This window comes from Osmia bicornis, chromosome 13 (assembly GCF_907164935.1).
Source record: "Osmia bicornis bicornis chromosome 13, iOsmBic2.1, whole genome shotgun sequence".
Taxonomy (NCBI): Eukaryota; Metazoa; Arthropoda; class Insecta; order Hymenoptera; family Megachilidae; genus Osmia; species Osmia bicornis.
The window spans coordinates 3,905,649-3,920,423 of NC_060228.1; the positions used below are offsets into that span (position 1 = coordinate 3,905,649).

Genomic DNA, 14,775 nt, shown 5'->3' on the forward strand with positions numbered 1-14,775 from the left:
GTGATGTTGATGACATAAAGAATATTTAAAATCAATGGGACTGGAAAATTGCTGGAAAATTCCCAACACCTGTCCGGCATATTCCCGGGCTATTACGTGTAACCTCAGGCTGAACGAGTTACATTTAATCTGGTCGCGTTCACGCGTCAAACAACAAAGGGTGAAATAAAGTGATCGTACCGCGAATTTATAGGCTGTCGACGATTAAATAAACAACGGACGAAAGAGCAATCGAATATCTACGAGGCGGCCTATTTGTCTGGCAATATCGTATACACTAAATCAACATCATAAGCGTATACAGAGGGCGGTGAATTTTGGTCGTATCGTCAAATATTGATTATTCTGTCTGTTAACATTCATGCCAAATGATAACAATTCGGATTTCTCTGAATAAACCATCGAGGGATAATATTAGCTAATATTCGAAATTGGGTTATCCAGATATTTTCTGTTTCGAAAGAAATGATAAATCGAGGAAAATTTAGAATGATACCGCAACGTTTATGCCGGTAAATTGGACGCGAAACTGTCCGTTGCGACAGTTATAAACAAATTATCCTGCTTTTCAATCGCGCAGCTTAACCCGTTCGGACGTTCGATGAAAGACTACGATCCAGCTCATTTTCTTTTTTCCTATTTTCTTTCCTCCCTGTGTTGAAACGTAGCCGTCGTGTGGACTGTTCCCGACGCGGTGGTTCGTCAATCATTACGCGACATTTAATTACGTCGAATGGATACCGGTGTCGCGATATTGCGAGACCTGGCCACGCTATCGATACAATATTGACACGATTTCCATACACCGAAACATCGGTATTTATGTGTAAATACACGCGAAACCCAATAAATAGAATGATGTATAAATATTGTGCGAGCGGCGCTTAATCCTGGCGTCGCGTCGCGTCGCGTCGCGTCGCATCGAGTCGCGCGATAAAACAAGCGTGTATTTGCATGAGGACCCGGTACCGCTGTAACTCTTCATTTTTGAAATGGATCGTTAACCGTGCCCCGATAGGGTAGAAGGGCGGTTTGTTGATCAAAGCTGAATTTCGATCGTGCCAGTGGTCGAAACCTTTTATGAACCATTTTAACCCTTCTGAACAAAAAACGATCTAACACAACGATATTTAATTTTGTGAATATTTTATATCGCGATTCCAGCAATTTTTTTTGTCACTGTTTTAAAGATAAAAATATTTTATTCATTCTGATGTTGAAAAGATTCGCGAACAGAGGGATGCCAATTCAAGCCAGACATATCTCCGACTAAAAGAGTATTTTAATTGGCTTCCTCTGGATTGTATTAACCCCGTCGCGATAAAAAGCAGAGAGTTTACGAAGGGAATGTGTCTGGTGCTTTTTTCACTTTGAGCCTGGTCCCGGGTAAATTTGTTGTCAGAAACGGGCCAAGTTTCGTGTCGGCAAGGATTTCCTTTTAACGAAGAGAAATTAGAAAAAGGGTAGCTCCTTTAACGGATAGGACGATTTGACGTAGAAGAGAAACGTCACTCGACTGTGTCTCAATTCGACTCGACGAGTTCTCCGAGGCTCGAAACTGAAAAAGCATCCGACAAAACGCGCGGCGGACGATTTTAAATTCCTTCCTTCGGCCTCTCCGACTCCTCTTTCTTCCCTTTCTCCTTTTTTCCTCTCTTCTCTTTCACGTATTTATAAGTTTCCGCGGTGCAACGCGGCTGTGTACGCTTTCGAAAGCGGACCGCTTTAATTAGCAGAAATTAGAGCGGCGGTGGAGAAGAATCCGCGAAAGAAGACTAAGAAGAGAGAAAACGCTTTTCTTATTCCGTTACCGAAGCTTCGCTCGAGAAGGATGAACTTTTGGTACCGTTTTCCGCTTCGCGAGGAGCGTTAATCATCGATTAAAATAACGTCGACACGACTGTGCGAGAAAATTCCTTGTCGATTTTCAAGTGCCACGCGCGAAATCAGAAGTTAAATGAAACGATCCGAAGATTCATACACGAATCAACGATTTTGTTGTTCGAAATTTAATACCGTCGGCCGACACCATTTCCTGTCGCCAGTTCCCGCTTTACGTAACTTCCACTTCCGTTGAGAAAATCGAATAAACCCGGGCCAACATCGTCCGTTACCGTCGGTTGATAAAATTCTGGCCCCGCTTCCTGTTTATGGGCTGCTCGAAAATCCAGAGGAAAGGCGGTTTCCCGACCCGATGTAATTTAGTTAATTCCACGGAATAGCGGTTAGGTCGCTAGCCGGAGTTTCCCTCGCCACGGAAATACTGTTTCCTGTGTTATCCAGAAAGTACTGAACGTTCTGGAGAACGGATCGGGATGGAGAACCGGAGATCCGAGCGGCTCTCGAATTCCAGCTACGATCGGTTCCGTTGCTGCTGGTAATCTTACAGACGAACGATTCGCTTCGACGGTGTTTACTTACACGAAACAGAATAACCCTGAGTTTTCGATAATCCGTCCATCCTCGACAAACTTCCAAACATTCTCCCATCCTAGCGATATTTTCAAGCTTCCCAAGAAATTGGTTGCGTTTACTTTTTACCAAGAAAAGGTGTACCAACGGTTATCGTGAAAAGTAACGACAGAAGTTCGTTTCGTTTTCTAAAATAATCCAAAGCCGTTGACGGAGACAAGTTGCCAGGTAAAATGTCATCGGGCTTTTAGAAACGTGCAGCCTCGGAATGGAAGAACGTTTTGGGTTCGCAGAGGCAAACCACAGTATCTCCGTCAGCCTAACATGCTGGCTGGTTCGCGAGCTAATGTCTCTGCCACCTGGGACATCCTGACACTCGGATGCTCCGACGTCCAGGCAGTAGGACGCACAGGGTTCTTCCCAAAGGACCAACGGGATCCTATACCGCTGACTGGTTTTAATCCATCTAGTTTTATGATGACACATGGTCCTCGAGGACTTTCAGAACTCGGCCAACCTGTTCGTGGAATTATCCTAGCGAAACTGGGACGGTCGAGGTTGAACTTTTAGGCGGATAGTGTTGCACACTTGCAACAACTTGAATATGTACAACAACCAAGTTTGTTCGCGGTGTAACCGAGAGTATACCGTGAAATACAGCTTACAAGATCAGCTCCAACAACAATCGTGTATAATTTTCCGAAATTATAAAAAGGACAGAAATGATTATCTCGAAAGTAAGAGCGGATTCAACCGACGAGGATTAATTATTCAAAATAATTTATTCCCGCGCGTCTGCTGAGATAATAAAAATCCAATAAAATTATATTTCAGCTGTCCTGAAACGTCGCTAAAGAGTTTCGTTTAATTCCATCCGAAAATAGCCGGATGGAAGAGACTGTCTCGCATCTTTAGAGGTCTCTGAATATTTGATAAATGTGTGCGCATAATTTTCACGCCGCCGCCACTGTCTGTCCGCCTCGACCCGCCCTTCATTACCCCCTCCAAGCCTCGTCTCGCCACTGACAGACGGCCACGTTGCAAAAGTGGCGTAGCATTACGCTCCTGAGTTGATTAATTTCTGCAATATTTAAGAAGCAACCAGCTAGAGCAAAAAGTCTACCGGCGGGACGTTGCTTCTATAGTTTCTTTCCTGCCAGTTCTTTAGCTTACTCCTTGTTTGTATCATGACATACTTTTCCCTCTATTTTCATCGGGTTATTACTGTTCAAATAGTGAAACTTTCATCGTATCTCCTAACTCCTTTTTAATAAATGGATCATCGTATAATCCATCCGAAAGTAGGTGCAATTCGGATTCTCCGAGATTGTCTATCCGGTACACAAGAGAGAAAATGCGGGATGGTTATAAAAATTTCTCGGCACACCCCTCGTTTGTTCGCTATTTGCACGAACATATCCGAGAAAATGCTGCGCACGCAGGCGACGGTCACGTTCGTACAAACACGCAACTGCATTATTAATAATATTGCAACCAGAGAGCGAGAGAGTTAGAGGAGAGACACGCGCGATGCATCGCAGTCAGTTGCGTTAAGCAAACATACGGGGTGTTTTCTCGTCGGAACGTGTGCGATTTCCACCTAGACGTCGAACCTCGAACTTCGATGCCTCGAATCAACGAGAAAAAATCGGAGTAACGATATATTTCATTTAGATAGAAACCATTTAATCGCGATAAAAGTAGAACACGGGAAAGTCAAGTTTTTCGCTGGAAAATTTTATCGTTCCCCAGCTTTCCTCCTTTTAATCCCATCAAACTCGCCTGTCTATTATTTAACCGAAGGATTACGTCGTCCGTGGATTATTTCATATTTCAAAAGGGCCGTGTTTAAAAATGTAAGAGCGAATCTGCAGCTACAATATCCGCGAACTGTTTGCTCGCGACTAAACGATAACTGGATATTGAAAATCGCGATCACGACCTTTTATTTGCACGACTAATATACAGTACTGTGCATGGAAAATATTGCTCGCAGTTTATTAATAAAAATTTTATTAACTACATTTTGTTGTGTTTGCTTCCTTTTTTGCCTGACCATCCCTGCTGCGGGAAATAATCTTCGTGCAAACGACGAATATATGGAATACGAACGACGGGAACGCAAATATAACGAACGGAATTTCGGACGAATAATAAAATCTAGATAAAAAAAAAAATGTGTACGCGAATGACGTTCGAATCTGGTGCAACGTGTGCATGCCGCTTTTTAAAAATGAACGCTCGACATGCGAGATCGCGAGAACGTTGCTCGCCGGCTAACGACAGATATATCAGAAATTATGTCGTCCTGTATCGCGACGATAGATCGGCGAATTAATTTCCAGTTACTCGACATCGTTCGCTGAACGTTTTTCACGTTTCTTTCTTTTTCATTTTTCGTTCCTTTCCATCGACAATTTTTCATACAATGTTACGTTAAACGTATCGGTGGCTCGATCTACCAAACGTCTGTTGTTAAACGCGGTTTTCTAGGTAACAGGATTACCCGTTTACACGATATTCATCAGTTTCTCTGTTGTTTTCGAAGCATCATTTATACAGGACGCGTTGGAATTACCGAGGGAAAACTTGGCTAGCCGATAGAATTTGTGAGAAAGGATAAAGGGGGATCTTAAATTTACGTCCGATTAACAGGTTGTTGGGTGGCGGGGTAGAAACAACCGTGTGTAACACGTTGCGAGATAACGCGGATTATTCTGAATATTAATCTCGCGTTATCCGTGTAACTTTACCAATATTCGAAAGGTTTTTCCTGTCTTGGTTATTATTCAACGGTATCAGCGTAGTTTTCGTGGAAAATATTTTCTATTCCATGAAAAATTTCAGATAACATCGAGAATTCTGAGAAACTCTGTACGGTTGTAAGTGGCGCTTCGCGATTCACGGAAACGTGACATCGTTTTCTTCCGTTAACGAAGCAAAGTCTCGCGACGGAAAACTTCCGTGGAAAAGTTTGTTTTATTCGACAGTCACGTAAACGTTCAGGAGTGGCGGCCATGCAAACGAGTAATTACTGCGTTACTAATAATACGTTGACGAGAATGGATTTACGTGTCCCATTGCATTAGGGAAATTACCGGAAACGCAGCCGCGAGCTTTATTGTTTGACGCGTAAAATCGATGACGAAGCCGGGAAACAAAAGCTGACGGAACGCTCGTTCCCGAACCTCTGTCCGACTGCATTATTTTCTCTTCGCGCGATTTCTCTTTCGTTCGAATTGATTACGGAAACTATACGAGACCGCGGGTACGTGTGTGTACGTAGGAAACAACCTGACTGTTTGTTGTTATTTTAACCTGAATGCGCGACGTTTTCCCCCATGAGGTTTAATCACCGGAAATCGAACATCTGCCCGATGTTTGGTGTTTTAACGTTTATTAGTAGAACCGACACGAAGACCGATCGTTTGACTTTCCGATTATACGAACGTCAGAAATATTGCCGGAAAAATTTCGCACCCGCGAATTTCGTCCAAAAATAAGCGCCTACCTTTGTGATGCCGATTGACGATTATATTCTGACCATCTTCCCTTTTCCACTTGATCGTCGGCGTCGGATATCCGTCCGCTTTGCACGTCAACGTGATGTTCTGATTTTCTCGCACAGCCACCGTACTCTCCGTGGATAACGAGTCCAATATATTTGGCGGCACTAAGAAGAAACATTTTGAAAAATTTTATTAGAAAAATGAACTTAGAAGGAATCGAAGATCATTTGTCATATCAGCTACATTTCCAAATCCCACAATACAGATTTCATTATTTTCTTCTAAGCTTCTCTTTTCTTTCGATCGATTCCAATTATTCTCAATTTCATCGGTTCATTCCCGTATCATTCATCAAATCCATTTCGTTACCACAGGCCGAGTAGATTTTCGCGTTACATCGAGCGTAAAAAATCGACTCGATAACGATCGATCGGTTCACGATGGATTCTGGTTAAGGTGCTTACGCGATTTCAGAATGTAAAATTTAATAACGGCTAGGTACACGGTCGGGCGTGGTAAGCTGTTGAAAGCAGATTAAATATGCTCACCGACTACTTGAAGAAAACCGACTTGGCTTATCATAGGGTTCGTGTTCACTTGGCACATGTAGTAACCCCGGTCGTCTTGTTGCACGCTGGTTATGTGAAGAAGCCACGTTTTCTGATTGTCGTGGGACACCGAAAACCTTGGTATCTTCACGACCACGTGTTTGTGAACGGTGAGTACCATCTGACGGCCCACGTGTATCCACGCCACCTGGAAAAATAATAAATTTACGTTATTTAGAGCGCTTATTTCTTATATTGAATCGATGATCTAACGTAGAAACGTTGAAAATTTCCTTTGAAGACGAACGTGCGATTCGTACAAGAGTTTCGAGGAGACACAGTCGACAATAGGAGACATAGAAATTGGTCCACTCTCGAGACACGACTCAAACAGGAGCCAATCGTTCTAATATCGATCGTTTGACGCGAAACTACCGACGATGAACCGTACGATTCTCAATAGAAGAAGGGAATCTTTCGAATTTTCTCCGATCGATGGACTGCGAACCATTGGACGTTCCACAAGTGGCGTGGCACAATAGAGGAAAACGAGAAAAGTTCGCATTCCTGAATCAGAGAGAAAGAAGGAACACGTTTCTGAAGAGGCTGGAACGACACGCGGCGCGACCGTGCTGCATCAGAAATGCTATGAACAAACATTATTACGACCGTATTTTACGCTTTGCTGCTCTAACGTTCCCCTAACTAAGCTCATTCCACGACAAAGCTTATGCACTTTCGAGAATTTCTGGGTTAAACTGCCTTTCACCCGCAACGCTCACCATTCTTCTCCTCCAGTTAGGCACTTCTTCTTTTTCATTTCCTTGGCAACGCTCGAGGAACGCTCGGTTGCCCGAAAGCGCCACTTTTCCTCATTTTTACCTTCCATCCGTACCCTTCTATCCTCTAACGGTGTATCTCGCCCAAGAGTAACACAGTAACAACTCTTCGTCCGCTTGTCGGACGTGAATTATGCTCGACCGACCCTTCAGACTCTTCTTCAGACGTTTGACCGATCTTTCTCCCCGGTTTCATCGAGCTGCTTATTTCGTTGCGCTCACTCTCGAAACTGTTACCGTTTACGAAGCGAGCATCGGATCTGCTTACGTGGAATTACATTTCTTTCCTTATTCTTCAAGGTATTTCACTGACACTCTTATCTACCTATGTTACGTAAAATTTCAAATAAATTCTAAAATCATTACCAGCTTAACGAAGAAGGTTTATTTATTCCAAGTATATACAGAAACACGTCGGATTAAAACGGGGGATAAAAGTTTACCAACTGTTCTGCAATTTATATACGTTCCGTAGCCAATTAGTCCCTCGGATTACGAGATGTTCCAATTTTATTCCTACATTTTAAGCAGCCAGTTTTACCCGAGCCTGTTTTCCTTTCCGCTTTCTTTTCAGCTCGTTATCGTCGCTCGCTAGTGTCTGAATACTCAAACACCCAGACCGTAACTGTTCTATCTTCTTCTTCCTCGTCGCGGAAACGGCAAGGAAGACATCGGGCAAGTTACTTGGATTACACCCCGGTCCACTCGTCCTCTCTTTTATTTCGTCCCGGGAACGCTTGCTCGCATAATTACGTAACAGCGACGGGCAAAAAGCACGCTCGGAATCGTCTCTTGCGCCAAGGAAATTAAGCAACAACGCTCCAGTTGTTACATCCGCCAACAGAGAGGAGGGACAAAAAAGAAATTAGGAGCTTGCTCGTTTGTTAATTCCGACTAATCATTCGGATGGGACTTGAAAATTTATACCGCATCGTGGGTACCGAGATAATAGATTGTTTCTTTGATTACCGCTGGATTGTTACACCGGAGAAGATTGAATCCAGCGTTAAACCAATTCGTTGATCCAATGTATGGAAAGGATCAAAGGAGCGAGTACGAAACAGCTGGCAGGCAGCCTCGAAGGAAGCAAATAGCAAGACGGATTAAAGCGTACTTGAACTCGGTTAATCCTCGATTTCGGATGCAGCCTCCTTCCGTGCAGGTTGCAACTTTGTTGCGTTCAAACTTTGCCCGGAAATTTCTGTTCGATCTTATTATTCTCCGAGAAATTCAACGGTAAAGTTTAATCTGTTTGGCTATCACTGGTTTTAATACAAAAATGGTAATCGTCAGTGGTAACGTTCAGCACGGTGTTGGCTTTGCATCAACTCGGATAACTTTGTTTGCGATTGATCGTGAAAAGTGAATCCTGTTCGATCGAAGGGGGGAGAAAAAAAGAAGATTGAGGTACAGTGGCTATATTGGCCTTTAAACGGTCTCGAGGAAAAGCTTGTGCCGTTTACTGCCTCGATTGAAATCCCTGGCACTGGTTCAAAGTCAGCCTTAACAGCCTTAACGTATTTTCATGCCAGCAGGAAAAGCGTCATTTTGATGGCGAGCCTTTTGTCGCGGCCAACAATGCCATTTCAAATATTTATCGCTGCTTTTGTTTCAAAAAATCTTTCAAATCCTTTCGAAATTATTATTTAGAATAATATTCCAGCGTTAAAAGCTTTCTTCTTTAATAGAAATCGCGTTCTACTATCTACTGACAGTCGTGATACAGTGTGATGTAGATCGACGCGTTATCGCAGAGTCCTAACACCTCTCTTTTTTTTTTTTTTTTTTTTTTTTTTTTTTAAATAAAATCTCGTGTACGCGTGTGTCAGCGGCTGTCAACTGAATCGAGTTCCTTTTTTGTCATTTTCAAATGACGCGTACGAAACTGATAAGCGGAGACGAGATTAACCATTTCGTTACGAACGATGTATAGAGACTGGGTGTCTCGAAAAGATGTAAAATGTTCGAAAAATGGTTATCTGTAATGTTCCAACAGGAATTCTTTGTACAATGTAATTTCAACTTGGACTTCAAATAAAATTAACAAAGTTAAATAACATCACAGAACTGTTATTCCCTTTGTTTATGTCAATATTTGTGTAAGTTAATTACAATTTGGTAATTTAATGGAGTACACAATGAAAGTTTCCAAATATAATTTACAACGTAAATGAAAGTTAAAGTATGTGTAAAATATCATTGCAAAAATGTCAATCGCGAGGAAAACTACTGTGTGCAAACGCGAATCAACGTGATCCACGATAATCTAGCTATTACATTTAACACCTTACTAATTAAAATCCTTTTAATATTATCAATAGCATTAATGAATATTTGATGCCAGTGTTTATTGACCGAAAATCAGTTAATAAACCTTGGAACGTTAAATATTCAGCTAGAATTCAATCAATATGAGTACATAATAAAATATATATTACCTACCGTTTTAAATATTTAATTACTTTTAATTATTTCCGTGTATCAATTTCATCAACGAGCGAGAGGTGAATTGTTAATTGCCATTCATATGAAACAAATTATAAAAACCTTAATTTTCTTTAAATATGACACAAAGTATTGTGTATTTTGCAAGATTAAATAAACTCTTAAGATGTTAATTTGGAAAATCGTGATAGAATCATTTCAGAATTTGTACCATGAATCCTTTACAGACGACTCTCGGTTGGAATGCTTCGCGTTGAAAGGGTTAAAAAAAAAAAAAGAAATAAACAAAGCGTAAAGTGAAAACGAGGGTAAAACGAAACACGAAGTAATTTCATGTATTCGGTGGAACGCTTTCGAAATCGAGTCGAGTGTTGTTCACTGATCTTCATCTAGTTTCTCGCTACTTAACCACCGGCTCGAAAGTTGTCTTCGTCCTTTCGACTTTTCCAGTCTGAACGCAATTAACGCAATTAGACTGGCAAAGAGTGCGGTGTGTTTAATTTTAAGAACGCTTACCCTCTTTTAATTGCGTCCGGTTTGGTTCTCTTTTCGCGTTAACCCTTCCACCGCCCTTCGGCTCGAAATTCCACTCATTTTATGCTATTAGGCACAGTAAAAGTTATAACAGCAAAATGCAGGACGGAAACGGAACGCAATGATAAAAAGGTAGAGAAATGTTGGACTTGTGCAATTCAAATGACGCCATCACGTTTAGGATCGAGCAAAAGGGTTACCAGTTTTAATCAACTTTGCAAAAATATTCCCGACGTTTGCCGGAACAGTCATTAGGCTAAGCTTGATTTCCCACAAGGTTGCTTTTATATTTCTCTACGGTGTTTAGCTTATAAGTGGCAGTGCCATTTTTACGACCAAAACGACCGCTGACAGCTGGCCCATTTTACGAACACACCTTTCCCCTCTGCCTACCAAACCAAATTATTCATTTACTTTTCCCTGTAAAATAGTAGGAAGAATAATTTCAAGCCCTCAGCACTTTTTTCAGAAATTCCAAAGCTAGCGAGGAAACAAGCGGAAAATTTATTTTATGTTATTGGCTGACGATGGGTCGAAAGTCTAGTGGCACATTAACAGTGGCAAAGTTTCATATTAATCGGCTGACATTATCAGGCGGTGTTTTATCCGATATTTTCTAACGGTAAGAATAAATTTCGATGAAAATCGCCCGCAATCAGCCGGATCTCGAGCACGGAGTAAACTCGACGATTTATCGGCGCGGTAATTAAAAATAATTCCGTGCTTTCGCGCAGATCGTCCATAGCGATGCTGGCGCCGACGGTTGACGCACTCCGTGTAATCAGGTTAGCAAATTAATTATTAAATTCGTTTCCTAATTAGGTAATTACCGAGAGCACTCGAGCGTGCCTGCTCAACTTTTGCTGCCGGAAGTGGCTGCCAGAGCAGCTTTCACGTCGCGCGTCACCACGTCCCGCGAATGATGAACGTTCAAAGTCATTTCCCGCTTCAACGTTTCGTTCTTTTGTCCCGGAAAAGCGGAAAAACGGCACGAACCTGCTGTTAACTTTGCCGTGATACCGTACCGTGACAAATTTACTTAGATTTTTCAAAGTAATTGCTGCGCTAGGATAGCTTCGCGATTTAAAAGGATGAATCGTGGTTTAAACGACAAAGACCCATGACCAATGAAGGAAACACAGCTCTCGGTATCGTATTCCAATTGCAGGACGCTGTAATTTCAGACTGTCCGAGATATTGCAGCCTCCATGGCTCTGCTCGCAATCTAACCTCCGAATCCATACATATCGTGCGTAATTTTTCCAATTTACCAAACTACCGCACAACCTCCCCCGAGCCCTGGTCCCTTGGCCATTTTGCAAACGAACCGTCGGAATTCATCCGACCCGGTCAAACGAAAGAGTTCCACCGTGTGATTTTTTTCGGCTTCCCGGTATAATTAAATCCCGGAAAATTGATAAACTCCTATGGGTTCTTTCACTTGGTAAGAAGATAAAAGTGAGAAGGGAAAGAAGCGATCCCGTTGGATCTCGGTAAATGAAATTTTAGGAGAAAACTTGAAATCCCGTGAAATGGAAACGAAATGTTAAAAGCGTTAACAGAGCTGTGTACTTTTTTATTGTTATTCCAGTAACAAATCGAACACGTTCGAATGGAAACCCTTTTGAAGACCCTGTAATGCGTATCATGGATGGTGATTCGAAGGTATGCTCGCATCAGCGGCTCGTACAACGATACGGATAAAAAAATCTGATGAAACCACGGGGAAATATGTTTTCTTTTTACCTTTGATCGAAGAGCACCGATGGAACGAGTAATGGGAGTTTGAAGGGAACGCGGATGGACGGTTCGATGGTCGTTAAATACGTTGCTCGCGGTGCTTCGAACGAGGTAAAATCGTGATTTAATGCGATTTCCTCGACTGATATTTAGTCGAGGAGATTAAAGGGTTGCGATGTAACAGCATCGTATCGACGAATCGTAGGAATTTACGCATGAAATCTGATCAAAGCTCCAACTATCAACTTAAAGAACAGAGAGAAAACTCGATTTCCCTCTAAAGAAAAATTTTAAAGATTTTCCAAATAAAATCGACACAAATTATTAGAACGCCCAGGATAAGAAACCTACTCGTTTTCTTAGAACAGGATCAACTACTACATCCCAAGTGTATCGTCTTCGATAAAGAAAAAGTCTCGAGTTTATTCCCCGAGCGTAGCCGTGCGCAAACATCTTTATGATTCTCTGGAATAATGGACGAAGTTATAAACGTGGACGGGTTTACAGTTTATTGTCGCGGCATTGTAATGCTCGCCTCGTCTTCCATGAAACTGGATCAACCGAATTATTAAAATTCTTCTGTGACTCCGCAACACCAACCCCCTCGCGGCTTCCCAGAGAATACGTTCGGCGTTATAATGAATGTTAACATTACCCCCGGCTATCGTCGAGCATCAAATTTCAAACTTTATCGTTCTTCTTTGATTCGTGACATTTCATCGTGTACTTACGTTTGAAAATTACACCTTAAAGTCTTGTAATTACGCAAATGAGCAGTGTTAGCGAAGTTTCATTGCCAGTCGTGCCTCGTATTTCCTATAATCTCCGGATAAGACGCGTTCCAAAGTAAATCAACGGTGTATAAAACGATCTCGACTGATCGTTCGCTGATAAAAAGGGAGAATCGCAAGAAAATCGTACAGTAGGCTGAGTCCAGCTGGGAACACGGTCTGGATAGTCCCGTTATCGTCAAGAATTTCGCGCAATTACGTGGCTGGCCGTGCGATCGAGCACCGGTGCAAGGTAAATGGAAACGGCACGTGTTCCAGACTGGTTCAAACTTCCGCCGTGTTTCCCTCTGCATGTCCTCCACGCACGTGCACCCGAGTGCACGCGGACCAGAAGACGCTCCAGCACGCTCGAAGGCGCTTATTAGTCGGAGCCAATTACTCTGGGAGAACCGCGAGTTCCTGGACGACAACGTGAACCCGGAAAGTTATCTCTTCCTCTGTCCCATCTTGCGTGAATTTCAAAGAGATTAGAACCTTTGAGACGGGGTTTAATATGCTCAATAAGGAAACGGATTTGATTTTCCATGAGGGATCATTCAGAGGGAAGAAGATCCCAGTGTTTTCTAACGATTTTGCATGGTGCATATTTAATATAATAAATATGTTCTGAATTTTGAATACGGAAGGGTGAGTTTGACGAGGAGTCGATAGAAAAAAGCAGCTCGATAGCCGAAATTTATTATAGCGACGAGGTAATAATAGTGACGGTAAATTAGCTGCGATTGATTTACGATCGGTCAGCCTTTGATTTATTCGAAACCCAGTGAAACGTTAATCTAGCGCAGGCTGTCCTGATGAACCTCGGCTCGTTGTCCGATCAAATTAAATGCAAATAAAAATTCCCCGAATCCCTTTATACCTGCCTGATACCGCAAATATTTACCAACCTTTCTCACGTTTCACCGTCAGACCGCGGCTTTCAATTCGACGGATTTCAATCTACAATTTATCGACATGAAATTATCAAATTATCGGTATATCGCGAGTCTGGAGAACAAGTATCCAAGCGATAAAGATGCATAATTTTTCGCAAGATTCCGTTCAATTTTTCATCTTCGCGTATTCGTTTCGCTCCAAGTAGCTTGTAACGTCGATTTACCTACCGGCAGGTTGCAGCCCGAAGCGCAGCATCCTGGGACAACTGATGCGTTTCCGATACCGGTTGCATAACAGTGGTTTACGATACGCCAGTAGAGAAAGACTAGGGGTCAGACCGAGATAACGTCGGGGAATCTTTCTCTCGGTGGACCGTACAGATTGCGGGCCAGTTTGAGAAAGAACAGAGGGAAATTACCGGCACGCCAAGTAGGAAGTCTAGCGGCGATGCTAATAACGTCGGTTCTATGCAATCGAGGTAATTGAAGGAGAGAATCGGTCGAAGAACGAGAGGAACGCAGTATCCACACGCTTCCTGCTTCCTGTTTCGCTTTTGCTGCTCTATTTTCGTTCAGCTATGCACGCTCGTCGAACGTAAATGGTAGAGTAACGTCGACCATGCGTTACGTTTTACGATCTTTTTCGCGGAAATAAATGACAAAGTACCTTTAGAGGTGTCTGCGCTTTTAAATCATAACGAATGATTAACCCTTTGCACCCGTATTTATATTTGAGAAGGCTACCGATCAACTCGGAATTTCTTTTATTTATTTATTTATTTTATTTTATGTAAATACTAATGTAAATATATGTATAATAATAAAATTAGCGACTATATGGCGACATACGAGTGGAAAGGGTTAAAACGAAGCGTTTGTTTTGTAGGAGGAATAAATGAAATAAATTAATTACCTTGAAATTACCGAGGTTCTCGACGACGCAGGGTAAGCTGACGTCTCTCCCCAACGGCACCGTGACATTCGGTATTGGCTCGGCAAACATCGGTTGATCAGAGAGAGCTGCAACAAAGAAATTAGAAAATATTAGATTGGAATTCTTCTTTTTCGATCGACTGTGATAT

At 42.2% G+C, this 14,775-nt stretch overlaps 1 protein-coding gene across 8 annotated transcripts in view; it reads right to left on the bottom strand.

The window, feature by feature from the left end:
- LOC114875894 (lachesin-like) overlaps positions 1–14,775 on the bottom strand; it is a 195,859-nt gene that overhangs the window by 43,107 nt on the left and 137,977 nt on the right. For all 8 annotated transcript variants that reach the window (XR_003789314.2, XR_003789308.2, XR_003789307.2 and 5 more), the window contains 3 exons: positions 14,607–14,713; positions 6,470–6,677; positions 5,924–6,085 (listed from right to left, as the gene is read on the bottom strand). Coding sequence is in view for 1 of the 8 variants with exons in the window: in XM_029186716.2 (XP_029042549.1) it covers positions 5,924–6,085; positions 6,470–6,677; positions 14,607–14,713 (477 nt within the window). In the remaining 7 variants the exon portion in view is untranslated. The remainder of the gene's footprint in view (positions 1–5,923; positions 6,086–6,469; positions 6,678–14,606; positions 14,714–14,775) is intronic.